Source organism: Pelobates fuscus, chromosome 3, assembly GCF_036172605.1.
Source record: "Pelobates fuscus isolate aPelFus1 chromosome 3, aPelFus1.pri, whole genome shotgun sequence".
In the NCBI taxonomy this organism is placed as follows: domain Eukaryota; kingdom Metazoa; phylum Chordata; class Amphibia; order Anura; family Pelobatidae; genus Pelobates; species Pelobates fuscus.
The window spans coordinates 269648374-269675326 of NC_086319.1; the positions used below are offsets into that span (position 1 = coordinate 269648374).

The 26953-nt window shown below is 38.1% G+C and overlaps 1 protein-coding gene across 1 annotated transcript; it reads right to left on the bottom strand.

Moving 5' to 3' along the window:
- Positions 1-1012: 1012 nt before the first annotated feature.
- GOLGA7 (golgin A7) lies at positions 1013-20062 on the bottom strand. The gene is made up of 6 exons (XM_063448511.1): positions 19923-20062; positions 17871-17996; positions 11519-11671; positions 4822-4923; positions 3408-3462; positions 1013-2064 (listed from the first exon to the last, which is right to left on the bottom strand). The coding sequence occupies exons 2-5, from the start codon at positions 17982-17984 to the stop codon at positions 3418-3420; spliced, it is 414 nt and encodes a 137-aa protein (XP_063304581.1). The 5' UTR covers positions 17985-17996; positions 19923-20062; the 3' UTR covers positions 1013-2064; positions 3408-3417.
- Between the last annotated feature and the right edge of the window lie 6891 nt (positions 20063-26953).

The following is a 26953-nucleotide window of genomic DNA, read 5'->3' on the forward strand; positions in this document are numbered from 1 at the left end:
AGAAGAAAATGGCATGGGGTTCTATTTGACACCAGATAAGACTGATAGTTACCAAACACATTGAAGGTGTTAACCATTTTACTACCTGAAGCTTACACGAAGGAGCACAGTTTCAATGTTTGCCAAGTAGCTTTAGGTAACAAACACTCATTTCACACAGTTTATGGCCTGGGCTGCTTAGAACTTCTAAAATCAGTGAAATGTAAAGTCACATTTAAGCTGATCACTTGTACAAGTTACCTGTTTACAGGTTTGAGAGAAAAAAAAAAAAAAGAGGTTTTATAAAGCACAGGCCAAAATAATGCATGAGGAAAGGAAGGGGGTGTTTTTTTACATAACCTCAATGGTGAAATCTGTATATTCCCTTAGTGTTTCTACATTCTTTTTCTATCCAAAAATACACCACCAAATGTTTTCATTAATTAGAAATAAATTAATACTCCTCTGATATCCAGAGAAGGCAATATTAAGAAAACAACTTTTTTATTTTTTTTAAATTTAGGGATATGAATGGTGGGTAATGTAGCGCAATGTAATAGGGGTAATGTAAACGAACAGTGCCATTCAAAAGTCTTCTAAATAATCTCTTAACATTTTAGTGAAATGTGAAGATTAGCAAATGTTTTAAAAATGTATTTGTCTCATGTTCTGGTTGCAAGTAACCTGCGCAGAAGTTCCATGCAATCATTTCCCTATCCCTTCCTTTGTAATCTATTCTATGTGATCTGCTAGCTTGCAATCAAAGCGTGAAATGGAACATGAAACATGGGATAATACTTTAAAACGTTTGCTAAATTTATTGGTTCAGTTAAAATTCAAAATGTAATTTAAAACATGACTCGGGCTCAAAATGACAATGTCATTTTTTGAAATGAAGATGTGTGGTTTAAAGGTGCAGCATTCTGCAGGGGATTCAACAAAGCAATAACACAAAGGGATCTTCAAGCATCTACACGTTAGATATAATGTGTAGGCTTAGTTACAGGTCATTATGCTGTTTGTTTTGTTTAAATTTATTAATCTGCCCATTCCTGTAAGATTTCCCTTTCCAATCCAGAATTACAGCTGTATAGTAGGCCATGACTACAAAACAGAAAGCAGACAATTTAACTATAACAAACTAACCTTGCTATATTCATGAACTGTATATGGATGAGCTCAGCACTGCCTTAGGAAGGTAGTTGAGCATTATGAGTCGCTTTCTGCTCTGGGCAGCACAAAATACAATACCAAAATACTTTGCAAAAGCTGCAAAACCCAGGAATTTACAGCAAATTCAGAAACTTCAAAATGCATCTTTTTTTCCCCCTCTAATTTTATATATCTCTCGGAATGCGTTCTTCACAGATTTAAAGGTGTTAACTGAGGTGTCCCTTTAACTATATCAGACTGAAAGAAATAGTAATGTCATTGAGTAGGCGAGAGAAAGCTAGTGGATACATTTGTGTGTGAAAGAGCAAAATTTGTAGAGGATGACAACATGAAACCCTTGTGCAATCTGGAGACAAACAAAAAAGTAAAACTGAATGCAAAGTGACAGATATTGGTTAATTTGACACAAAACATTCTTGTAGCTCATCCCACTGCAAAGATGCCTATTTTGTCCTTATTTATCACAAGCCTTTTCTGTTTCCTTGAACCAAACCAGCCCCTTGGTCATCCTTGCAGTTCACCAATGCCATTCAACATCAGTTTTGAAAAAAAAAAAGGAGGGAATCTGGGTAGCATCCCTAGTACAAAATTAACTACCTACATTTCACAGAAAATTGGCACAATCCCCAACCCCCCATTAAAAAGACTCTGCCACTCTGTTAATTTTACTCATTTTCCCCTAATGTCCTGGAGAAGGCGAAGTCCCATGAGGTCAAAAGATGCTTAATGTTTATTGCGTCGGAGAGTGGATGGGCACAGGTTGGCACAAAGTCAGTGGTTTAGGTCCATTACATGATAGCATAAATGAGTTGGTGTGGGACTGCTGCAAAACACAGGAATGGCGAATGTAGGAATGTTGGGAGGGCGTCTTAGCAGAGGACAACGATATATACTGTAGAAGGACCGACCCACCTAGGGATAAGAGACATAACATGTTACGCAAGACCATTACATACTTTTATTTAAGTGGAATCATTCATCTTTCAGATAATATATGAATCTATATACGGTGTATATATAAAAAAAAAATGTTCTTGCAAATTACAACGAGCCATTTCTTTTCAGAGGTGCCAGGATTTATGCCTGTTTTGGATTAAGGTTTTAGGTCTCCTATCCAAGTCTTATTTCCAGGGGAAAAAAAGCAGAAAACAAACTAGATCAATAAACCATGTTACTTTCCTCAGGACTCATAGGATTCATATTTTTGGGGAATAGAACAGCTCTGTATTACTCGGATATCATTTACCATGGGTGGTTTTATATTGTGAATAAGACTCAGACATGACTCAGCTATTCCGGAAGCACAGTATGTTATATGATTTTTTTTTATTAAATACAAAATCTTACAATTAACCCCTTAAAGGGCCAAAGAGTATTCAATGTAGTGTACAAAGAACATATGTTAGCATTCCATGGTTGGCCTATTAGGAAAATGGTCACCTGTGCCATTTGCATTCACATTGCAAAATTCATTAATTAGATAAAAGGATAAAGGATAAAAGGAAAATCTTTGTTACGCAAGCACTGCTTCTGACGACCTTTCTTTAAAAAAAATACCACACAGGTCTATGACGGAGCAATAAAAAAAAAATATTTTTTTTTTTTATTTCTCTGTCTGCATGGAGTTTAAAGGGACACTATAGTCACCTGAACAACTTCAGCTTAATGAAGCAGTTTTGGTGTATAGAACATGCCCCTTCAGCCTCACTGCTCAATCCTCTGCCATTTAGGAGTTAAATCCCTTTGTTTATGAACCCTAGTCACACCTCCCTGCATGTGACTTGCACAGCCTTCCATAAACACTTCCTGTATAGAGCGCCCTATTTAGGCTTTCTTTATTGCAAGTTCTGTTTAATTAAGATTTTCTTATCCCCTGCTATGTTAATAGCTTGCTAGACCCTACAAGAGCCTCCTGTATGTGATTAAAGTTCAATTTAGAGATTGAGATACAATTATTTAAGGTAAATTACATCTGTTTGAAAGTGAAACCAGTTTTTTTTGCATGCAGGCTTTGTCAATCATAGCCAGGGGAGGTGTGGCTAGGGCTGCATAAACAGAAACAAAGTGATTTAACTCCTAAATGACAGTGAATTGAGCAGTGAAATTGCAGGGGAATGATCTATACACTAAAACTGCTTTATTTAGCTAAAGTAATTTAGGTGACTATAGTGTTCCTTTAAAAACAGGTAACAATTGGACTGTTAAATATAGTACAAGAAATAAGATCTATGTAATGAATCTTACATATTAATTACCTGGTGTGTTTTATCTTCCAGTCAAGCTTCTGTCCTCATAGATGGTAATCTCAATCTGGTGGTGCAGTGAAGGAATAGCAGTGATATCAGTGACATACACCATCTGTTCACTAGTTCAGATATGCACTGTATAAATCTATAAACAGTCCGGTAGTTACAGGTAATTATCAGTAGTGTAACACGATTAGTACTGCACTTGCCAACAGCTGCAGTTAGCATTGTTGCAGGAACCTGGCAGCTGTAGCACTCACAAGATGGCATTAGTTGTGATGAAACTATAAAGCAACAGGGACTATAAATGGGGCAGGTGAGGGCACAATAAGTGTTCATTAGCAGGGTTAGGACATGCAAGGAATTGGGTGAATCTAGGGCAGCATGAGGCAACAACACCTATACATGGATTGTGGTGAGGTGTGGGTAAAGCATTAAACCAGACTGAGTACATTTGGGAAAGCTGGAGTGCAATAAAAATGATAAACAGCATACATGCAATGCATGACACATGCCCTGCCTGAATAAATACCTCTAGTTTGAAAGAAAGGAGCAGGTGTTATAGGGTTCATCTACTTATAGGAATCCTCCAACCCCATAACACCTTGGTCTCAATGAAGTTATGGGGTCTGGAGGTCCTCCGCACCGTCTTGCCTTATATGGATAACCCATTTTTGAACAGTACAGAATTTTGCATTGAACCTCCTCCAGACATACCAAGAAGCTTTTCCTTTAGATGCCAGTCATAGGCTGAAAGCATCAGCTGACATCCTCAGACTATCACTGGCCATTCATTGTGAGAAATGCTTTAGAAAGTCCCCTGCACCAAAGGGAACAGCTTTCCTACAAGTGCTGAGGACAGAGAATGAGGTAGAGGGGCAGAATGTCAACAATAAAACATTCTGGAAAAGCATGCCACAAATTTTAAGAATGTTCTTCGATTTAATAATTAAAAAAAAAAAAAAAGACAAAATAAAAACTAAACTAAAACCACTGGTAGCAATTCCTGCTTTCACAAAACATAGAACTTGACATGTATTTGGAAACAATGGACATTATATATATATATACACATACATACATACACACACACACATGCTAAATGTGACACTGCCAAGACTAGAGGTTACATCTGCCTGCTTGTGCTGGAAAGGTGGACTATAGGTCTCCATGTGCTATTAACAGACCTATACTGTATCAGACAAATTCTGTAGAAAGAGGCTGGAGAAAAATTGTCATTTTAGATGTAAATACATCTCAGATCAGTAAAATTGTTTTCAGATATGTTGTCAATAAATACTTTTCTGCACAATCACACAACTACAATGTCAAATCAATTTCAATCTCAGGGTTCCTGTTAATTTTCAGAAAAATGTCTAACTTGTCAGGGAAGTATGGACGATAGTTTGTATAAAAAGGATACTACTCTGAGACCCCTCTCGATCGGGTCAGTAAGGAGTAGCCCCTGGGGAGCATATATCTTTTCATTCTGCTCTTGGATATACTTCGCTATTTTCTTCAGAACCTATGAAAAAAGAATTGAAGATACAAAAGGAATTAGAGCTTTCAATAAAATGTAAAAAAAAAAAAAAAAAATTACATTTCTTTTTATAAGTATGAAAGACTGTGTAGAAAAGACAGTTACCATTACATGTCAAGGGCTGTTCAAAAAATACTTTGCAAACAAGTGGTCAGACCACCTAACCAGGGACATTGATAAAAGCCAGCCGCCATCCAAGATCATATAGAAAAAAAAAAGTTATTTCCTTATATTCCAGTCTTAGATAGAGGCTGGCTTTTTCAGCATGCTCTCTTAGGGGTCCGACCCGTTGTTTGTATGGCAGGAAACAGCATCATGCAACACTTCTCCCAAATTGTAAATGGCAACTGCTGTCAGCAAGCAGTACATTGCAATACTGCTGTTGTACTGTGGCCATGAATTATCCAGTTTTATTAAACTGCTGAAGAGATAATTGCAACAACACCAGCATCACACCACACACCTCCCCATCAATGCTGAATGAGATTTAGCCACAGTTAGCATGCACAATTCCATATTATACACTGAGGAAAATAGGATCTAGTTACTAAGGAAATATGTTACATGACTCCCTTTACCCCAATGTCAGAAGACATTATCACGAATCAATTGTATTTTTATCCACTTATAAACAATATGACTGCATCTGGTTTGGTTGTAATTTGTTTTATCCGTTAATCTCTCTCTCTAATCAAACATACACTGGCAAATCTAGATCTGGAGCAGTGGTACATTGTATGGTTCGTTTTCTGGCAGGAATGTACAATTAATGTATAGTGTGTTAGGTCTACTCATCTATACACCATTAGTTTCCAACTATTAATTCTATGAGATATTAGGAGTGTTCAGCGGGCTGTGACTTATTAGAATCCCAGGCCTTTTTTATGGAGCACAGATCTTTGTTACAGAACACGTTGGATAAATATTGGAACAACCACAGCGTTTGTTGTTCTTACATAGAAAATACTTAAGATTTTTTTCACAACCCACACATTTTTTGAGTCAGTATTTACTGAAGCAAGGATATAAAATTTCAGTCTTTCTAAAAGAAAAACATGCCCAGCCATCGTCATTTCATCAACAGGAAGAGAAAATTTTGCTTACAGCCCTAGGCAAGGAGAGAGTTAAATCGCCAATGCTGCCATCAGCAATACTGTTCTGAATATGTATGTGTATTGAAATATTACACTGTGTATTTTGTATACTATTTTGCCTTTTTAATATACTGTACCCTATTGTAACAATGCAATATTTGTGGTTCTGGGACATACCGGTACTTGAAAACAAGAGAAATCTCAATGTATCCTTGTTGGTAAAATAATAAATAAATATTCTGGTGGAAGCCTGGGACATTTGTTTACTATGCACTCCTATCTTGCTGGGATGTGTCAGAGCGTCAACTTGTACAATATCTGCAGCAAGCGACAGGATATTATTTTAACCTATTTTAACCCTTTGGAGACCATTTATGTCACAATATAAAGATATCGGTCTGGTATCTGGTCTAAGGACTTGTAGCCAAAGTTGAAATATGATCAATGTATTTTTGCTCTGCATTGGCAATAATAGTCTGTACTATGTACACTTGGGTGCTTTCCAAAAAAAAGTCGTACTTCACTTTCCATTGTGGCAGTTGGCGTTTAGCTTCAAAGCAGGTCATTATGAATTTGTATTTCTTAGCTGTCTTAAGGGGGTGGACCAACCAAGTTAAGGGTTCAGATTCGACTGAAACAACTGACCGTAACAGAACATGCTGATATTACCAACAGTGAGCCTGCTAAATGCCATTGAGGGCCATTTCTAACCAAACGGATATATTTGGGCAGCCCTGTTGCTCTCACTTTCACAACCTGCTTCAGGACTGAAAGAGAAATGATGTATGACGCAAGAGCATTACATTGAAGGGTATGGCTGGGTTGGATAGTCACTGTAATCTAAAGAAAGGTGAATGAAATTATATTCTCAGATGTAAGAAGGTGAACACCTTCAGCGGAAATAGGTTTATTTTACTTCTTTAAAAACACCTAAGATCTCATCCATTGACAGAATACATAACATAAAATGAATATAAATTATTCCAGGTGAAGATCATAACAAGGCAACAGATGAACCAAAAGCATGGTAAAAATTAAATCCTACAAGAAAAAGAGAATCCACCTCAAAAACTTGACACAGCCTGCAATAACAATGATACAGAGCTATGATACCACCTCAGTCCATACCAATTCATACCAGGGATTAGCATAGTGACTGGCTAAGAGTGCTCAACTAATGGTTTTAGCCAATCACAGCCTACTGCTCTTGGTATGGCGTAAAGCCTAGCATAGCTCTTCCTCTGCCATTTCATCACTGGAGGCAAAGCTTGAGGCTGCTGGGTACAGAGAATATTTACCAAACATAAAGTAAACGGTTTAGTAATGTTACGGACACTAGAGGCTGACTTAGTGCTGCAATGTAAACATTGCAGTTTCTCTGAACTGCAATGTTTAACATTGCAGCACTAAGGACAAGAGGGTTCACTGTACCGTGTACCTAGACCACTTCAGTGAGCTTAAGTGGTCTGGCTGCCTACAGTGTCCCTTTAAAGATTCAGCAATCACCAGGACACACAATGCATTTCAGGAGGTAAAATTAAATGGTTTCGGTTTCTTTCCCTCTCTCTATGCAGATTGACATGTGCAAAGGCAACATTTATAGCATAGATCAACAGGGATCCAAGATGAAGGCACTCAGTAGCAAAATAGAGTAAAACAGGAGGTGTAGATTTTATTTTTTAGCCATCATAAATATTTGTTAAAGACAAGGCATAAGTAAAGGGAATATTAAAAACGATAGAAAGCGACTGTTGCCCTGTAAGGAGCATGCATAACTTTTTCTCAGCATAACTTACAGCGTTAATTGGGAGAGAAGGTAGGAAAGGTGAAGAAATATAATTAAAATAGATTATGCGGTTGCAGAAAAGAAAAAAAAAAAAAAAAAAAACCCTCTACAGACACGGTTAATGAATGTTGACATTTGTATATTCCTGTAAAAATTGAATATTTAGGATTACTGTTGATATGAGAGAAGTGATGACGAGATAACTGACTCTGACAAAAGAATGAATAGTCTTGGAGACTTGTGATGGGAGTGTGTCTCTTGTTCATTGTGCAGGTAATGAGGGTATTAGAGGGAGGAGGAAATTGCAGGGAAATTCTAACCCTAACTATTTTTTTTAGCAGAAAAATTAGTGATTCAGATAAGCTGCCCACTGCCAGCCAGTCAGGCACCACTGGGCACTAGGAGTAGAAAGGAATATTGTTGGTTTACATAAATCAATTAACTCATTTATCACCATCTAGTTTACATCCAGTATGGGATGGTCTTCTTTGCAAGCAATGCTCTTGAGCACAGTTGTCCCGGTCTGCAGTATGCCATGTAGCTTAAGAAGTTGACAGAAGCCTACTGAAAAGAAAACATCATCTGGAGGGTCTCAGTTGGATAGCACTTCAAATAAAATTCTCTGCACAGTCAGCTGCTGGCACGAATGATTAAAAAGGTAATCTATGGGGGCAGTATACTTCTGCTATAAACTACTGCTTGGTCATGTTTTATTAATCTCTTTCCAGTTCAAGAATGTAACTTCTACTTGACATATTTCCATCCAATACACTGCTACATTAACACTTTTTTGAAGAATGTTTTAACCCCATGATGCCAAAATGTGAAAGGCATTTCTATAGAATGCTACAGAATTTCTAAATCCTTGTTCAATCTCTGACACAAATTAGCTGCATAAAAATGGTGCACCTTTGAAATCAGAAGCTAAGGGAGGCCTTAACATACACAGTACAGGAACACTGTAGCATTAGGTATACATATATGTGTCCTCCTAAGGCTACGGTCCTGATGTTACTAGATAGTTTAAGCCCCAATCTGTACACAACAAAATGGAGAAAAAAAAAAAAAAAAAAAAAAAAAACACAAATTACTCACCTTTTCTCCAACGCAGAGCCTCCATCAGTGGTGCCACAACCACTCCCCTCAGGTTGCGTTATCCTGGTGGCATGCCAATCCAATGCTCCTTATAGAAGAGGATCGGGGGAACATAATCTTAGGCACTGCACTCGCAGCAACGGGTCTACAATTCCTCCAAGAGAATCATACGTATTTTTTAGAACTATTTTTATACTTGGCTATGGGGACAGTGGTGTCGTGCAGAAGTAGCGATTCAGGTTTAAATGGGTGGCCTTTCCCAATTATGGCAGTGAAGGCCCCATGAATATAGTCTTGCAGAGTAGAACAGCAGACAGTCCTACCTCAAATGAAAAGTTACACACTAGCATAAATCAGGTATTGAGGTAAAAAGAAGGTGTAGTAACCAAGGGGAATGCTACCACCATGTTGGGTATATAAAGTTTGTTTCATGCAGTTTGGGATGAAGCAAACACTGATGAGCAGTGCACCAAAATGTCCTTCCTCTCTCATCTGTGTTAATTTAGCCTAGATTTTCGTACAACATATAATAAGATAGCAAAGCGGATCAAACTCCAGCAGCAATATTTCAGTCACAAGGAACATCATGCAAAGAACACCCTTTCCTGGAAGAATACTTTGATACTGTAATTGTGAACGTTGTACGAAATCAAAATATGATACAGTGTTCTTTTAACACATATCTTGCAGTTTCTGGTCACATTTTCCTTTATTCATCACAGCAGCAAAATTATAAATCTCTATAGATTTTAGTTGGTTAAATGACAAAGAAAAAATACAATTGGAATAATCATAATTCTATTTTTATTCTTGTTACTGCATGCCTTCCACCTGTTCAGAAAATGGCTTGTATGCACATTCACAAGGCAGCACACTATGTAACTTTACAGTCTGACAGTGTATGGGTTAACCAACAGTACTGAGCAGAGCCCAGCCATGGAGGTTATAAATAAATAAAAGACCAATTTATTAACAGTAGGTTTGTGTGTCTGGATCATATACCTCTCACAGAGGTGAATTCATCCAAAGCGTTTGCTCTTTTCGACCACTTAGGGAGAGCTGTCCAACAGCCCAATATTTACAGTTGGCTTCAGGAGGGGATGAGGACACAAGCTGTCTGCGTGTAACCCCTTTGGTGCTAGGTAGGGATGGGTATGTGGGTGGGAATTCAGGTTTTAATGAAAAATGTGGCAGGGAGAGGGTTTTTATGCTGGCTAGTCCTTCTTGAATAAATAAATCTAAAATCTGTCTGTACATTGCAAAGCATTTCATCTGAAAGCTGCTGAAAGGCCTCAATTCATTCTCCTTAAAAAACTTCATCTAAACACAGCTGAACGGGAATAAAAAAAAGTCCGTTTTATATCTGTACTCTGCTTTCTTTTGAAAGCCCCAAAAGGAACCATTTGAATGCCTTTAACATAGGGCAGGGCAACTGTGTCTCTTTGGACCAAACCACTGTATAAATGAGCCCTAGAAATGGTATTAGGAACATTTTGAGAGACAATCTTAAAGGAACACTATACCATTCGGAATACATGTATTCCTAACAATAGTGTTTCTGCAAACTATTTAGGATCGTGCCCCCTCACCCCAAGAATGAAAAGATAAGCTTACTTTCAGCTACATTTTATTCCTTTCCGTGCTGGTCTCTGTGCTGCAGGTCCCACCTCCTTAGCTGAGATCGGCAATCTTTATGATCTCAGCCGAACCAATGCATTGAAAGGCTAGTTTGCATGTGCGGCAAATTGCCAAGGTGTGCCAATCAGCATCTCCTCATAAAGATGCATTAAATCAATGCATTGCTATAGGGAGCATTGAGCATTGCCATACAGAGAGCAAATACACTAAAAATAGATAATGGAAAGATTGCAGGACTCATGCAGGAAGTCCTACTAGTGGCTATCCAAGTACCTTTTTCAAGCCATTTTTCATAATGAATGGGGAGCTACTGATTGCTCTTAACCAATCAGTGAAGGCCCTTCCCAGCAGCTCTCCCAGACTTCTATTCTGAAGATTTTGAAAAAGCAGATGTGAAGGGTGCAGAGACAAACAGTGCTGGAAAGGAGATGATGAGGTTAAACCATTCATGAAAAGTAAGGCAATGCTATGCACCTTCTAGCACCATAACAACTTTATTTCAACTAAGTTATTATGGTGCACAGAGTGTTCATTTAAAGACAAATATGTATCAATGTTGAAAAAAAAGTTTACTTTAGCATATCTGGGAAAAGTGATCATCGGTTATTGTCCCTCTAGACTTAAACTTGTTTTGTTTTAGATCACATATCTTCATTGTACAACACTGTAAAATAATTTTGTAAATAACTATAACATTGCCCTAAAAGGCCCCTTTTTAGTTATGTGACATTTTGGCCACCCTGTTCCGTAAAATAACACTGTGGGTGGTTTTTAAGGAAACTAGTCATCTTCACAGGTTTTGGCAAGAACAAGGGCTACCCCTATACATAATTTGTGGAACACATTCTTTCCCTTTTAAATAGTTCGCTTGGCAACACTAGTCCGTTTCTGTCTTCATAATGTATTACCCAGTACTGCAGAATTTGAAAATAATAAACAGGTTATTTATCAAGGATGCTTCTCTCACCTTCTCGTAGTGTGTCTCCATGCACAGAAATACTGTATATGCAGTGAGGCAGGCGAGACAGCCTTCCAGGTACGACGGACTTCCAAGCTTCTCAGCCTCAGCATACAGATTATTCAAGGTCCGTACAGTCTCCTCAAATTGCTGCCTGTCAACCTGAGATAGAGGAGAGGGGGCAATTATTAATACAGTCTTCATCCAATGAAATTCCTCTCATTCTTAGCTTTTCAAATGGTTTGGTGTTTCTGAATAAATTACAGAGCTCCGCAAAAATAGAGTTCACAGTAATGTGCGGTGTATAACGTACTCACAGGATGCAACAGTACTAAACACAGGGTTACTAACTAAAGTGGATTTTATATTTAAGTTTAAAATGGCTGATTTGGAACAATTCTCCAAGTCAAATGTGTTTTCACTTTAGCTTATTTTGGACTAAACGCCTGCCTATTGACACTCTCAGAATTGTAGTGAACTGATGGTGGTAAAACCCAAAGTTAAACTAAGCCGTGAAACTAGAGCAGTTGTAGATTTTATTTACATTTCTTTTTCACATACACAATTTGAATGACATTTGGATTTTAATTTACTACAATTCGTAGTCTTAGACAAATAATGGATCTTTAACTATTGGAACTATGGAAATTATTAATTTTTTTTTTTTTAACTCACAAACGTAAGTGTTGGAGTAAATGTAAAAGTTCATGGTATTTTTACCTGATTTGGAGGTATAAATCATTTGGGGAGATAAAAAAAGATCTACTCTGATCTCCACCCTCCCACTAGCAACATAAAATGTAAAAAAAAAAAACAAAAAAAAAAAAAACCATACATCTCTTAAAGGGACACTATGGTCACCAGGACACCTTAATGTAGTTGTTCTGGTGAGTATAGTAAGTCCTTGAAGGCTTTTTGATGTAAAACCTGCCTATTCGAGAAAAGGCATTGTATACATTGCTGACTAGGCACACATCCAGTGGCAGTCACTCAGATGGCAACTGGAGGTGCTCTGCATGGAGATGTTGACGTTTCCCCATAGATATGCACTGATTCAATGCATCTCTATGAGGAGATGCTGATTGGCCAGCAGGGTGTTTGGCCCTTCAGAATTAGTAATCTCAGCCAATCCAATGCTTTCCTATGGGAGATTAATTCTGATGTCAGCCAAGGAGGCTGATTGGGCGCGGTGCAAGCGCGGCACTGGAATAAAGGTGCATAAACTACTATATTTAAGGGGGTACGGTGTGGTGGGCTGGGGACCTAAATAGTGTTTTAACCTTTCTATTCCTGACCCTATAGTGTTCATTTAATTTGATAACAGAAAAATAAACAATGTACATGGCAGCGCTCTTTAACATATATGTATGCTTTTAATAATGCTGCCTTTTGTCGTCCGGCTGGCCTACCAGCATTCTTTTGGAGGTTGAAACATACACTTTAATTTGATTGATAAATTAAAACATTTAAAATCAAACCAAATTCATTTTTTATACGTTTTTAATAGAATTTTTAATCAAATGTTATGTTTTATCAATCAAATTAAAGTGTATGTTTCAACCTCAAAAGAAACCTATTTGGATAGGTAATTTTGTTCTCATTTCTCTAAATTTATATTATATAGCACTAACATATTCCTCAACACTTTACAAATTATAGAATGGGGATATTTTACAATTTGTAATTGACATACAAAATAAGACCAGAGTTGAAGAAGGCCCTGCTAAAACAAGTGTACAATATATGAGATATACTTAGATTAGTGCACTTACACATACATATTACACACCAAAATCGTATTATACCTATTTAATGAATAAATAAATAAAATAAAAAAAATATGTATATGGAATGGGACACTTGTTTTAGTTTCTCACACACGATAGGTGAGTAGACTAGTGGAATTTTCCATCCCTACATGTATTCACTAGTATGTTAAATGTAGGAAAGAAGGGTTCCTCTCCCTGAATCAAGTGTGCAGACTGTGCACCAATTATCTGCAAGAACATATACCATAAAGGACGTGACACAATCCATCTCTACCACCAAAAGGAAAGACTTTTATTCAGCCTAAGATGAGCCAAGGAAATCAAATCTGCTTTAGGTTTTCTGCAGAAAAAAATATTAGCTTTGTACATGGATTATTGAGATGCCCTGAGGCTACATGTAGAGAGCAGCCTGGAATGTTTAGAAACAACACAGGGGGAGAATGGATGAGACAGGCTAGGATTGCACAGCTTAACCAAAAAAGAACACACTTATTCACAATGGCATATTCCTATATAAAACCATGGGCTTGATCAGCGCAATTTCACATAACCGCTCCAGACGAATTCATCACACTACCAAAGTTTTCACAGTGACAAGTTTGATCTGTAGGGTAATCAAACACCAAAACTGGAAACTTTGAAAGAGTACAGCCTTTCCAATTCTGGAATTTGATTGAAATTACAATGCAATTTGAAGATAAAATAAATACACACAATTTTATGCAAGAAGGTTTCTCCTCTGCTCAACAGATGTCAGACACCTTTTTTGCAAATGTTGAAAATGCATGGTGAATCATGCAAAGACTTCCATTTTGAAAACATGTAAATGATTGAGAACACCAATGACACAGTCCTTGACAGATGAAGTCACGACAAGTTGATGATGAAATCGGACAAAGAAGCTCATGTAAGTATATCAGACATCCCCATGTATTATGAATTGAGCTGCAAACTCCTTCGCAGTGATATGTGATCTCATGCAAGTTTGCATAATTATTAATACCCTCATTAGAACATTGTTATTGTAAAGCACTGCGGAATAACCTGGAGCTATATAAATACCAAATGGAATAATAATAATAATAATAATAATAATAAATAGAGTTAGCTGGGATTTCCAAGCCAATGCCTCTAGAATGTAAGCTCATTGAGCAGGGCCCTCCACCTCTGTTCCTGTACGTCCAGTTTTCTGGTTACAATTACATGTTTGTAATTCCACCCATTGTACAGCGCTACGGAATCTGATGGCGCTATATAAATGATAAAATAATAATAATTAGAACATTTTTATTGTAAAGTGCTGCGGAATAAGCTGGCACTATATAAATACTAATAATAATAATTAGAGTTAGCTGGTATTTCCAAGCAAATTCCTTGTTTGACAGGAAACCAATTAAGATAATGCAGAAAATCACCGGTACCCAAAACAATCCTTCCGCATCAGTGTGGCGGCTGAGAGAAAGACAGAGGAGGCAGTGCGGAAGGGCACCCAAAGGCGCGAATTTGCAGTTTACATATTATGTTTTTTAAATCACCGCGTAAGTGACTCGCTTTACGATACTACCTCCCTTCTTACAACAACCACTCGCTCTACAAAACTTATCTTTAGCTTGGTCTGGCTGTACCCTAAGTGGCCATAAGTAGTTGTCGGCTTCTTGCGCCATTATATAGCTGTCCTGCGAGGCCAACTCCCATCCTCAACAACGGAGGTATTCGCCCCTCGGGCCAAATCATAGTTACTGCCTCGCATCTCCGCCCTCTTGGCAAAGCAGTTAGGGCCTCACCTGTCACGGCCAACTTATTTTGAATCTCTTTAATCCTCACCGAGAGGCCAACACCCCACCACAACGCTTGGTGGCAATCATACCCAATGGGCCAAATCATAGGTAGAGCCTCTCATCGCCACTTGGCAACTAGTTAGGTTCCCAAGTCACCAATTTAGCTTACCGTATATACTCGAGTATAAGCCGAGTTTTTCAGCACATTTTATGTGCTGAAAAACCCCAACTCGGCTTATACTCTAGTCACGGTCTGTATTATGGCAATTTACATTGCCATAATACAGACAATAGGGCTGGCAGCGAGCGCTTAACTCTCCTGCAGCTCCTTTCACCTCCGCGCCGGTCCATTCAGCACCTCTGTCAGCTCCCACTGTAAGTCTCGCGAGAGCCGCGGGGTCACAGTGCAGTACAGTACAGTGGAGCTGACAGAGGTGCTGACCGGACCGGCACGGAGGAGAAGGGAGCTGACAGGAGCTGCAGGAGAGGTAAGTGCTCTCTGACAGCCCCCCCCCCCCACTGAACTGCCAATGCCACTGCACCACCAGGGAGTGAGAGCCCCCCTCCCTGCCATGTATCAAGCAGGGAGGGGGGGGGACGAAAAAATAAAATAATAATAAAAAAACTAATAGTAATATAACAAAAAAAAAATGTAAAATAATATTTTTAAAAAATAAATAAAAATGCCCAACCCCACCAAGGCTCTACAACACAAACACACACTGCACTCATTATATACACACACTGTAAATACATATTCAATTAATATAATTTTTTTTAGGATCTAATTTTATTTAGAAATTTACCAGTAGCTGCTGCATTTCCCACCCTAGTCTTATACTCGAGTCAATAAGTTTTCCCAGTTTTTTGGAGTAAAATTAGGGGCCTCGGCTTATATTCGGGTCGGCTTATACTCGAGTATATACGGTAATTGTTTCACCACTTGGCATAACATAGGTCAGCCAGTATATTGGTGTTATTGAGTATCTCCCACTAACCAATTTTCTCTTTCCGGTATGGTTATAAATGTTGATAAAATGTAAAAGTATTGGTGGTGTAATGTAGACACGTATTAAACTTAACTTTTTGCCCTCTTTTTACAGGCCTACCCGAATGTCGGTTTCGGCACACCGCAACTCGGCTTATTGTCCCTGACCACAGAGTGTGTATATTCCAACACAATGAAAATGAGTATTACAGTTTATATCGCTATGAAATACAAATTTTTCAGGTGGGACCAAAAAAAGTCACCAGGCCCACTTCATTGAGATAAGTCTGGGTACAGTCACCATGTCATTTAATCCTGCAATTTAAATAAAAATAAAATATTCCTAGCACTATAGTGTTTCTTTAAAGGAAAAACAGTATGAATAAATACTGATCTGTTGGTGACTTTATAGTGTCCATCGTTAGCCTAGATTTTAATCTATTTTCAAAGTTCAAAAAGTGTAGTCCCCAATTATCCCCCATGATAACATGACAAAACTAAAGCAGTACTTTAATGAAGTATGAACAAAAAGTTTTGCTTGGTTTTCATGGGCCCCAAAATTCACCCCGTTTCAAATTCCCAATCATTAATGTGTCTGTAAATATTTTAATGCATTATCTTTAGAACATTGAAATAAATAAATTAATAAACAAAATAAAGGAATGGCTCAACTCCACTCTAGAAGGTCTCTTCAATACAGCAATAATACAATTCATCTTTTTACATGTGCAGAATTCCATCCAAATTACAGTGTCAATATGCTAGAGTGGTCCACAACTGCTGAGATTTTGTTTTTTGTATACACTAATATTTCAAATAGAAGCTTGTCTGTTTAGAACATGGTAAAATCTACGCTATAACCACGTGTTCAGTAAATTCTATTTACGTGAATGAGGAGTAAACTGATGCCCACCACTTTGTGTATGAGGGTAATGCTATGTTGCAGATATGCCATGCCATTGTATGCTCCATTTACTCAGAAAACAAACAAAAAAAGGAATCAAGATTTGAAAAACACAAAACATGTAAAGTAAATACAGAAAAACATATGAAAATAGTTTTTTCCTCCTCATGTATTACTTTACATAACAGAGTATCACTTGCCCTCAAATGGACATAGTACTATGGCAGCATTTTATTGCTGCAAACGTCAGCTGAGCAATATCTGACATGTTCCAATCAGTTTTGATAACTAACCAAAGGTTTATTCTAAGGTATGTATTCAATATTCCATTCAAAGCTTTTTATGAACAGTCATAATTTTAAATACTATAAGCCAGGAGTTGACAAGGTTCATAACATTTTTAACATTGTTCCTCACTGAAGACCAGGGAGCATGATCATCAGTTGAAACCTTTACATAATGTACTCATCATAAACATGTGTTTTCTTAGACACAACAGATGCCTGCTGGCAGAATCAGTATGTAAATAGCAATGTATGAACAACAGTTATTTAAAGGGATGCTGTATTCCTTGAATAATAGCTCACTCTGCCTCCCCCGCCCCCTGACGCAGTGAATAAAAAGGTTAATAAAATAAGTGATCCTGAGTGCCCGGACTACATTTATTGTTTTACCATGGAAAACTGCAACTGACATTCAATGCCAAATCCCCAGATTGAGATAGAAAAAACTCTGGAAATCCTATAAAGCTTTGTCCACACCACCCAAACATGGATTTAATTCTCTGAATACAGTGAAAATACCAGTTACAGTGCAGGGATAACAAAATTATGCTGCATTCACAAAGAAGCAAATATAGAAGAATTACACATATACTTTTGTGGAGTTCAAAGCATTTTAGGCATCTTTTTCTCAAACATACCCGGGTCTCCAGCTCAGTGGGAAACTTTGTCTGAAACTGACACAGAGTGCCATTGGTGTAGTCTCTCTGTATGAAGACTTTCCCGGCCACAGCCGCCTGCGGTCTCATAGCCATGAGTGGCGCAACCTGCGGGCAAGAATACAAATCCAAAAATTTCAAATACTTGCACTATCCATTATTTTATTATTATTATTTATTTTTTACACAGCTTATGGATAATTTGGTGAACATGCTTGACTTGGGCGCATTGCAGGCAAACCTTCAGCACTCCAACTGTTGTGGACTATACAATCCATGAATTTAAGTCCGTGTGTGCCGAATACCATACTCCACTAGATCTCTAAAATAATTTTATCCAAATATGGACTAGCTTGATATATAAAATGCAGAAGAGGCTTCCACTTTATCCATGTTTTCAAGACATACTGACAATCGGCACCAGATGTACCCAGGTGAGTAAGCTGTAGTGGTTATGATGCTTAGTTTGTTAATTTGGGGTGCAACAGGTTGGAGACACTAAGCTCCAAAACTACTACAACTTCATGTATGAAGCATTTCCTAGTGAAGACTTAAAATTTAGTCTTCAAATTCTGCATCATAATGCCAAGCGCACTTAAGTCTGCCCATAGAGAAGCACAGTACTGCTTCTAAATGAAGCTAAAACAATTGCTTCAGTGTGACGATTGCCGCAGATGTGCAGTAGGGGCCTCAGTGCATCTTGATGATGAAGCATCTGATTGTCCATCCGCATAATCTCAACAGAGAAAAGAGTAGTAGCCACAGAGTGATTGGGATGCCACTAGAGGAAAGGGGAGTATGTATATGTGTTTTTGTTTTTTTAAAGTGGCCCTGTTGAGACTTTACCACAAGACAAAATTGTCCATATTTTGACTAACGATATCTTTTGCATCTTTATGAAACACCCCAAAAAAAAAAAAAAAAAATTGGGAGTTAAAGCCACTTTAACTTATAGAGGAGGATCTATGAATACCAACTTTATAAACACCTATATGTAATTATAACATTAGTGGTACTTTATAATTAGTCCCAGCATTAAAACCGGTATTCCTATCAGGTATTTAAAAAAAAAAAAAAAAAAAAAAACACACAACTCCATGCACCATAACATCTACAGCACACTATAGTAGTTATGGTGCAGGAGTTTCCTGTTGCTCTCCCATTTTAGAACAGTTTAACAACTTACCTGAGTCATTAGTCATATTGCTTAAGATGTGGGTGCCCATCTTAAGGTAAGTTGCCAAAACATTTTAACACAGAGGGTACCATGTTGTATTGTGTGTTGTCTGTGAGTATGTATATTCATGTATGGAATAAATGGCCTGGGATTTTGTTTTATATTGGCTCGTTGTCTAATTATGATTTATTACTGTTCTACTATAATAAGTGGCATATTCGGATTTTATTTGCACTCTGTTTATGTGACCTATATATGTGTACCCTGTGATTTTACTTTACGAATATCTAATAAAGTTTATATTTTAAGCTATAGGTGCGGTCATTAGCATAATATGTGGTGTTGCTCTTTGAACAAGCGGTTATACATAGTTGAGCACCTGGTCTATATAAATCTTGGTTGTTTACTTTATCTGTGTGCCCTCCTATTAATGGTACTCTTTTGGCACCATAAGTAACACACTGTGCTGCAGTGGTTATGGTGCTTATAGTTTTGATTATTTTAAATAATTAATACCAATATGGCTGAAAGTATTAGTAACGAGTCAAGTACCTGGGACATTGCTGATTAAGGTATAATAAAAAGAGGGGGGGGGGGGGATTTGGGGTCCAGAAATGGTTGTGAATCACTGATTTTCAGTAAACAACATAATACAACTCAGCCTTGGGCTACAACCAGACAGTGTAACAAATACACTCAGAATAGCTGGATTACCATGAATTGCTGTCAGACAGATAGAGAGAGAGAGGCGGATATAGAGAGAGAGGCAGACAGATATAGAGACAGAGAGAGCTCTGTCACCAGGATATACAGCATTAAATCCTCATACACAATAATACATGCTGTAAGATACTTACATTAAACTATTGCCCGATCTGGTAATAATCTCAGATGATTAGTACTAATACCGGAACGCCCGCACTCACCCCACTTCCGTCAGCTGGATCTGGTTTACGGCCGTCGTAAACTAGCAGTGGGCCGGGAGATGATCACGTGACTGTAGAACACGTGATCCTTCAAGCATTCCTACTGTGTGATGTGTGCCTCTGCTAGTGTCACTAGTGATAGAAGGACACATCCCATGTGGGTAATGAGTGTATGTAGTGTGAGCCTGCGAGTAGTTGGATCTTTTTTTATGAAGTCGTGTGGTTTTCACATAATGTGGTGGACAGCCTTTACGCTGGTCTGCGTCCCTTTATTTAAAAAAATAAATAAAATGAAGTGTCAAAGTAACAGCATTAACTTTCTTACTGCAGATATCAGGGTGAATCTAGAAAGTACCCTAAAGACTTTATAAATGAATGTATAGTGAGAGTGCATTATTGTATATAGATTTCTTTCTTTAAAGGGACACTATAGGCACCCAGACCATTTCATTGAAGTGGTGTGGGTACAGTGTTCCTGTCCCCCTTAGTACTGCAATGTAAAACGTTTACATTACATGGTTAAAGGAATGCTATAGTGTTAGGAATACATAGCTATATATCTAACACTATAGTCTCTGACCTACTGCTCTCCCCTGCCATGTAAAGGGTTAAAGGAACTTTTAAACATCAGGGTCAGGCTCCTCCTCCGACGTCAGGGGGAGGGGGGATTTAATGGCATGCGCACATGAGGACTACCCCATTGGAAAGCATTGATTAAATGCTTTTCAGTGAGGTTTTTCAACATGCTGAACATCCTCATGCAAACTGTAAGGATATCCAGCATCGTTTCACAGAAACAAACTCAGTGAAACTGCAGGAAGCAACTCTAGTGGCTGTCTGGTAACAATACACTATATGCAGTCTTAAAACTATGAAAACATTGCAGTTTCTCTAAAAATGTAAAATGTTTTACATTGCAGGGTTAATGAGATTAAGTGGTCTGAGTGCATGAGATTAAGTGATCTGAATGCCTATCAGTGTCCCTTTAAGACTGCGACTAGTGGCTGTATACCAGACAGCCACTAGAGATGCTTCCTGGCCTTTCACAGAGTTTAACTCTGAAGCGACACTGGGCATCCTTACACTTTCCCTGTGTTCACAAATCCCCCATAGGAAAGCAATGATTCAAAATACTGCACTGTCAATCAGTGTCTCCACCCTCTGCACGGAGACACTAAACTTTCCTCTATGAGGAAATGCTGATTGACCAGGGCTTTGTTTGGCTTGTGCTGGCTCTGCCCCTGATATGCCTCCTTGACAGTCTTCGCCTATCATGTGGGGAAGTATTTTGATTGGCTCAGAGAATCACTTCTGATTATGTCAGCCAAGTAAACTGATCAGGGGCAGACTTGAATACAAGTAATATTTTACTATATTTAGGAAGGGCTGTGGGACTAGATGGTGGTATTAACACTATAGGGTCAGGAATACATGTTTTTCTTCCAGAACCTATAGTGTTCCTATAATTTAAAATGTCTTATCTCCTGCTCTGTTTATTGCCTGCTACAGCCTGCAGGAGTCGCATGTGTGTAATTAAAGTTCAATTTACAGAGCAGGAGATAAAAACTTCTAGAGAAAATTAGCATGTGATTAAAACTTAACCATTTTTTTCATGCAGGCTGTGTCAGTCACAGCAAGAGTAGCTGTGGCAAGGAATGCATGGACAGAAACAAAAGTGATTTAACTCCTAAATGGTAGAGAATTGATCAGTGAGACTGCAGGAGCATGATTGTCACTTGTGGGATTGTTGATTTTTTTTAAAATACATGCATGGTGACATGTCTTGATGTATGGTGATTGACAAAAAAGGAAGATGTAGGGAGATGGTCTTACTTGATATTCTCCCTCTTGACTCCACAATCTTCCTATTGTCATATTTCTTCATTTTCAGGTGCCATACCTGCCAGGGGCCTTGTCAACTGTGTAGTCTCACATGTGCAAGACCACATATGCAAGAATGAATATGTGTCAAAGCTATTTTCAAAAATTTTCAGAATACTTTTATTTTGGAATGTATGCGTATTATGAGCCAAAATGGCTGTGTAACATATGTGATATCTCAAACACAAAATTATTGTGAATAATGTAAGACTTGTACATTTTATTGCAGGAGAAGCAAGAGGTCTCCAGTAGATACCCAGATCCATAAATGGGGTCTTTCATGTTGCTGCAGTTGGGAAAGACTAAGGAAGGTGGGGGGAATCTTCAGTAATACCAGTTCGCAAATATCATCTGGAGCACAATTAAGTAAATTGGTGTTGACCTCCCAGTGTGGTGGAGTTTATATGCAAACATTACAACAGGCATAACTTTTGACTGTCTGCTCATTATGGATTGAAATGAAGCCATTCCAGCCCACGTCAGCATTTCAGTGCTCTTCAATACAGACTCAAAAGTTGACAGTATGCAGGCCCCTCTATTCCACCCCACCCCTGTACTTCCCACAGACCCCCTTGTTAGAAACATATGACTGTGTTTATTTTCCAGAACATCTATTCTGTCCCACTGTGCTATCCGTCAAGTAAATACTTTCTTTTACAAATTACCTTTGCCCTCCCTTTACCTTCTGGACAAACTTCATCATGCCTAAAAAAATAAACAAGACTTTTTCTGTTAACAAAGATGTGATCTCTGAGAGTCAACATTTTTTCTTGGAAAGTCTTCAAATGAAGTCCCCTGTAGCAAGGTGAGCATGGTGAAGCAGTATTGAGTATGTAGTACCTTCACACCAGAGGGGAGTTATCCAAGAAATTCATGATTTTTCTAAAATGCAGCACTTTGCAAAAGCACATACACAATATAGAAAAAGACTGGTGTTGTGTCTCCCAATAAGTCAGCAGATGGCAAGTCTTCTGATTAGAAACCATTGGCTTTCTGACCGGGACTCTTGAAATTACAGATGAGTCAATCACCCCATGCCTCGTATAGCCTCTATTTGCAAATGTTGAAGATTTATTGTTTCTCCTTGACATCTGGTGTTACACTTATACTCTTATGCTCTTATGTTACGCTTTACAATCAACTGTTTAGGCCACTTCTCCTTGCTAGCGATGAGTGCACACCTCACTAAGGACACAAATACTGGGGGTCTCCCTCCTAGTGGTAAACTCCCTACCCCTTAGTTATGCCCACCAGCTGTCCATTGCAGCGGGTATGTCAGTGGCAACCCGAGAGCTGCGCTGGCACCTGAGAACATAGCAATTCTTACCAAACCTGAACACGCTAACTAACCCACTGTAATTAATCAGCATTAACTAACACGAGTATAAGCATGTACCAAACAGTTGGCAAAGCGCAACTTTTTCATATGCTATAGGGCTATGTGTAACAACGTTGAAATGAATCATAACTCAGCCTGCATAACCCACCATAGCATCTTTAGACTTAGCTTGTTTCTATATTCCTGTATTAACTCATAAAATGTGCAACGTTAATATGCCATACAACTGTTTTTCTATGTTTATGTCTAGCCTGCACCGGCTGTTGTGGCTATGCAAGCATACATGTATAATAAATGCACTACTAAAATAAAGAATGGTAAAAAAGTAAAAATAAACTGTGGCTTTCTGTCCCAGTTTGCCAGTCTGCTACCCCATTATGTCAAGAAAGTGAAACGAAAATAGACTTATTTGTCCTTTGCTGTAGATTAAAACCTAACACTGTTTTGTGGCAGCTAAAATGTGAGGCTGGATTTGTTAGGTAATTTTGTCCTGTAAAATAGCCTTTTACATTTGCATATCTTTGGCAATTACCATGTATGGAAGAAAAAAATCATGCTACCAGTGAAAGTGCTGAACAATGTCTCAGCATACAGACATTATGTCTACTCACACTTAGAATTGTGGAATGGTACTCTTTTTTTGGAGTGCTTTCCTAAAGCATCTATTAAAAGGTCAACTGCATACTGACATGGAAGGTGGGCCCAGTGCATGGATAGTTTCTCTGTTCTCACTCTGCTTACGAAGCCTCGTAACTCTACACGCTATACAAATTCTTCACCAACCCTCTGTCCCTAAAGTTAAAGCACACCTCACAAGTGTCTCTATTTAGAAGGAACAGTCACTATGTCCCTCTTTTTTGACCGAATGTCCCTCTTATCCAGGAAATTGTTGGTCGGTCTGAGGGTATAATAGAGTTCCTCAGCAGTAATACACACAGTAATATGTCTTTACACAACAATAAATGTGTTTAGAAATCACTCTTTTTATAAATAAGATACATTGTTCTTTTTCTAAATGTCATTTTAGAATGCTTAACCATTTAACAACGTTAGGACTGGGCATTAATGCCTTTTTGGACCTAATGACATGTCATGTAGATTTGGTGTAAGAAGGGTTAAATCCATGCTCACACCAGAAAACCTGTTTATCAATAGATACCTGCGGCTTCCCTCTGTCAGCTGGGGCCATTTTAGTGATGCGTGCAGTGCAAAAAGCCTTTAAAAACCATAGAGAACACTGCAGGTGGGTGATCAAACTCAGCCACAGTGATCCCCTTACTGTATCTCATGTGATTTGGAGGCCACCAAGTCTGAACATACCCTGTAGTGTATCCCTCCATGCCCCAATGGTATTTTGATCAGTGCTCGGCTTTGTCAGTTGCCCAGCACGAAACGCAATGCATTGGGCATATTGTATTCAATGTTAAAGATATATGGCTGTCATACATAACCTGTAGATGGCAACATACTAATCATAGATTTCCCTTTGCTAAAAGTAATGATGTTAGCAGAGGTAAACCTTTGGGGTTAGGATTAAATTAAGGATTAAGATTATGAATTAACATTAGGTTAAGAATAAATATTACGTTTATGACTAGGTTTATATTTAAGATTGGTTTAGAATTCATTTTAGGATTGGGGTTAGGTTTCAGATTAGGGTTTGGATTAGGCCCAAGAAGAGAATCCCTTGAAATCAGCAAGGGAATTCCTGTGCTGACATCAGCAGAGTTAATCCATCCAACAATATTTATAGTGTTAGGATTGAGATTTGGATTAAGATTATAATTAGGGTTAGGTCAAAAATTACGGTATGAGTTAGGATTAAGGTGAGGTTTATTATTAGATTTAGTGTTACATGTGGGATTAGGATTTGGTTTAGATTTACGGTTTGGTTTAGGATTAAAGATTTAGACTGGAATTAAAGATTGTTACTTTGCAAAGGTATTATTGTACTCAGGAGACTTTGCTGAGTGTAGTCAAGATAATGTATTACAGTGGGGCACATTAGATTTAAAAATAAGCAGAAAAACAAAACAATAGATATGTAAAAATAAAAGTTAATACCATAAGCTTTGGAGAAGAAAAATAATGAATAAATGGCTCAAAATATATCATGTGATAATCCCCATTGTGTCAATTTTTACAAATGGTATGCATTTATGGAGTAATTAAAAAATATGAGCTACTAAAATGTCCCAAAATGCATCATAGACCGATCTTCAATTTGCCATTTAAAAATAAAAAAACTGCAATGGGCAAGTTATAAATTCAGCTCTGTATTTTTACAAAAAAACTTGACAAGGTATATGAAGGAGGTCATTTTGTATTCAGGGGATATAAATGAGCACAATGTAGTGATTTTTAATACAGTAGCACTTGTCACGTTTACAAAATATACTGCTAAATCGCAATGTACATGTGAAAATAAAATAATACCATAAACCTTAAAATAAATTAGTGCTGAAATTATAATATAATGAAGGCTCAATATACTATGTTGTATGCATTTATGGGTAATTTTATTTGTCAAACTGCTACAATTTCCCCAAAATGGAGGGGTTTCTATTGGGGTTTTCGTGACGCTAGATGCAGAGCATTGAGGACATTCAACGTTGTCAAACACTGTGAAACTGCAGGATGCGCCTCAAGTGGCTGTCTGGTAGACAGCAGATAGAAGACCAAAGGGGGCATGGACAGTGCACCCAGACCACTCCAATGAGATGAAGTGGTCTGGGTGCCTGCATTTATGGGGTAATTTTATCTGTCAAACTGCTACAATGCCCCCAAAATGGAGGGGTTTCCATAGATTCCAAAATGGAGATGCAGAACGTTGAGGACATCCAGCGTTGTTTCACAGAGTCAAACACCGTGATACTGCAGGAAACGCCTCAAGTGGCTGTCTGGTAGACAGCAGAACAAAGGAGGACAAGGACAGTGCACACAGACCACTTCAAATAGATGAAGTGGTCTGGGTACCTGTAGTGTCCATTTAAATCAAGTTTACAGTGAAGCAGGTTTATAAACAACAGTGCACTTAAGTTGTCATTGTAGAGTTATACTATCGCTGAACAGTGGAACTTCATAAAGTGTTCCAAAGAACCAACCTGAAAATGGAATGCCCTTCATCAAGATAGTCACTTAGGATATCAAACTAGATCCATCCAGTTCAAAATAAAAACTATTCTGTTTTAAGTAATGTTTTTTCTGTAATATACTTCTAGCTCATTTTCTCCCTGGATGTGCTCTTTTCAGAATGCCCCTCGAGCACTGAGTGACACAATGAGACCTCTGTCACCCTCACACCATCCCTGCCCATGCCTGGATTTTGTTTTGTTAGGAATCTTAAACTCTGAGAATTGAGCGACCTTCATGCTGCAGGTCCTGGGTGTACTCAGTTGATAAAACCCTTATCACAAAAACTGTTAACCTCTGACCTCTTAACTCTGTGTATGAGAAGCAAAGCTTAACTCTAAAAACAAAAACAACGAGAAAGACAGAAATAAGGAGAGAGAAAAAAAAATATCCGAGATTACGACTGCATTTCAGCTTTCCCACATGAGCGTTTTCAAATCACTGTGCATGAAAATAAAAAATATATGTGTTGTAACCTGCTGAAATCAGGCCTGAATGCACCCTGTCAAATTAGCAAAAACAATCCGGGACTATCTGGGGGCATTTCGACTGCAAAATCTAGACATTGTTTTGAAGATTTATCATTGTTTGTATTTTGCAGTACAGCCTC

Coding starts and splice junctions, on each gene's coding strand:
- GOLGA7 (XM_063448511.1), bottom strand. CDS start 17,984: ATGGCTATGAGACCGCAGGCGGCTGTGGCCGGGAAAGTCTTCATACAG. Junction 11,672..17,870: donor CCACTGAGCTGGAGACCCGG/GTATGTTTGAGA, acceptor CCTCTATCTCAG/GTTGACAGGCAGCAATTTGA. Junction 4,924..11,518: donor TGGAGACACACTACGAGAAG/GTGAGAGAAGCA, acceptor CTTTTTTCATAG/GTTCTGAAGAAAATAGCGAA.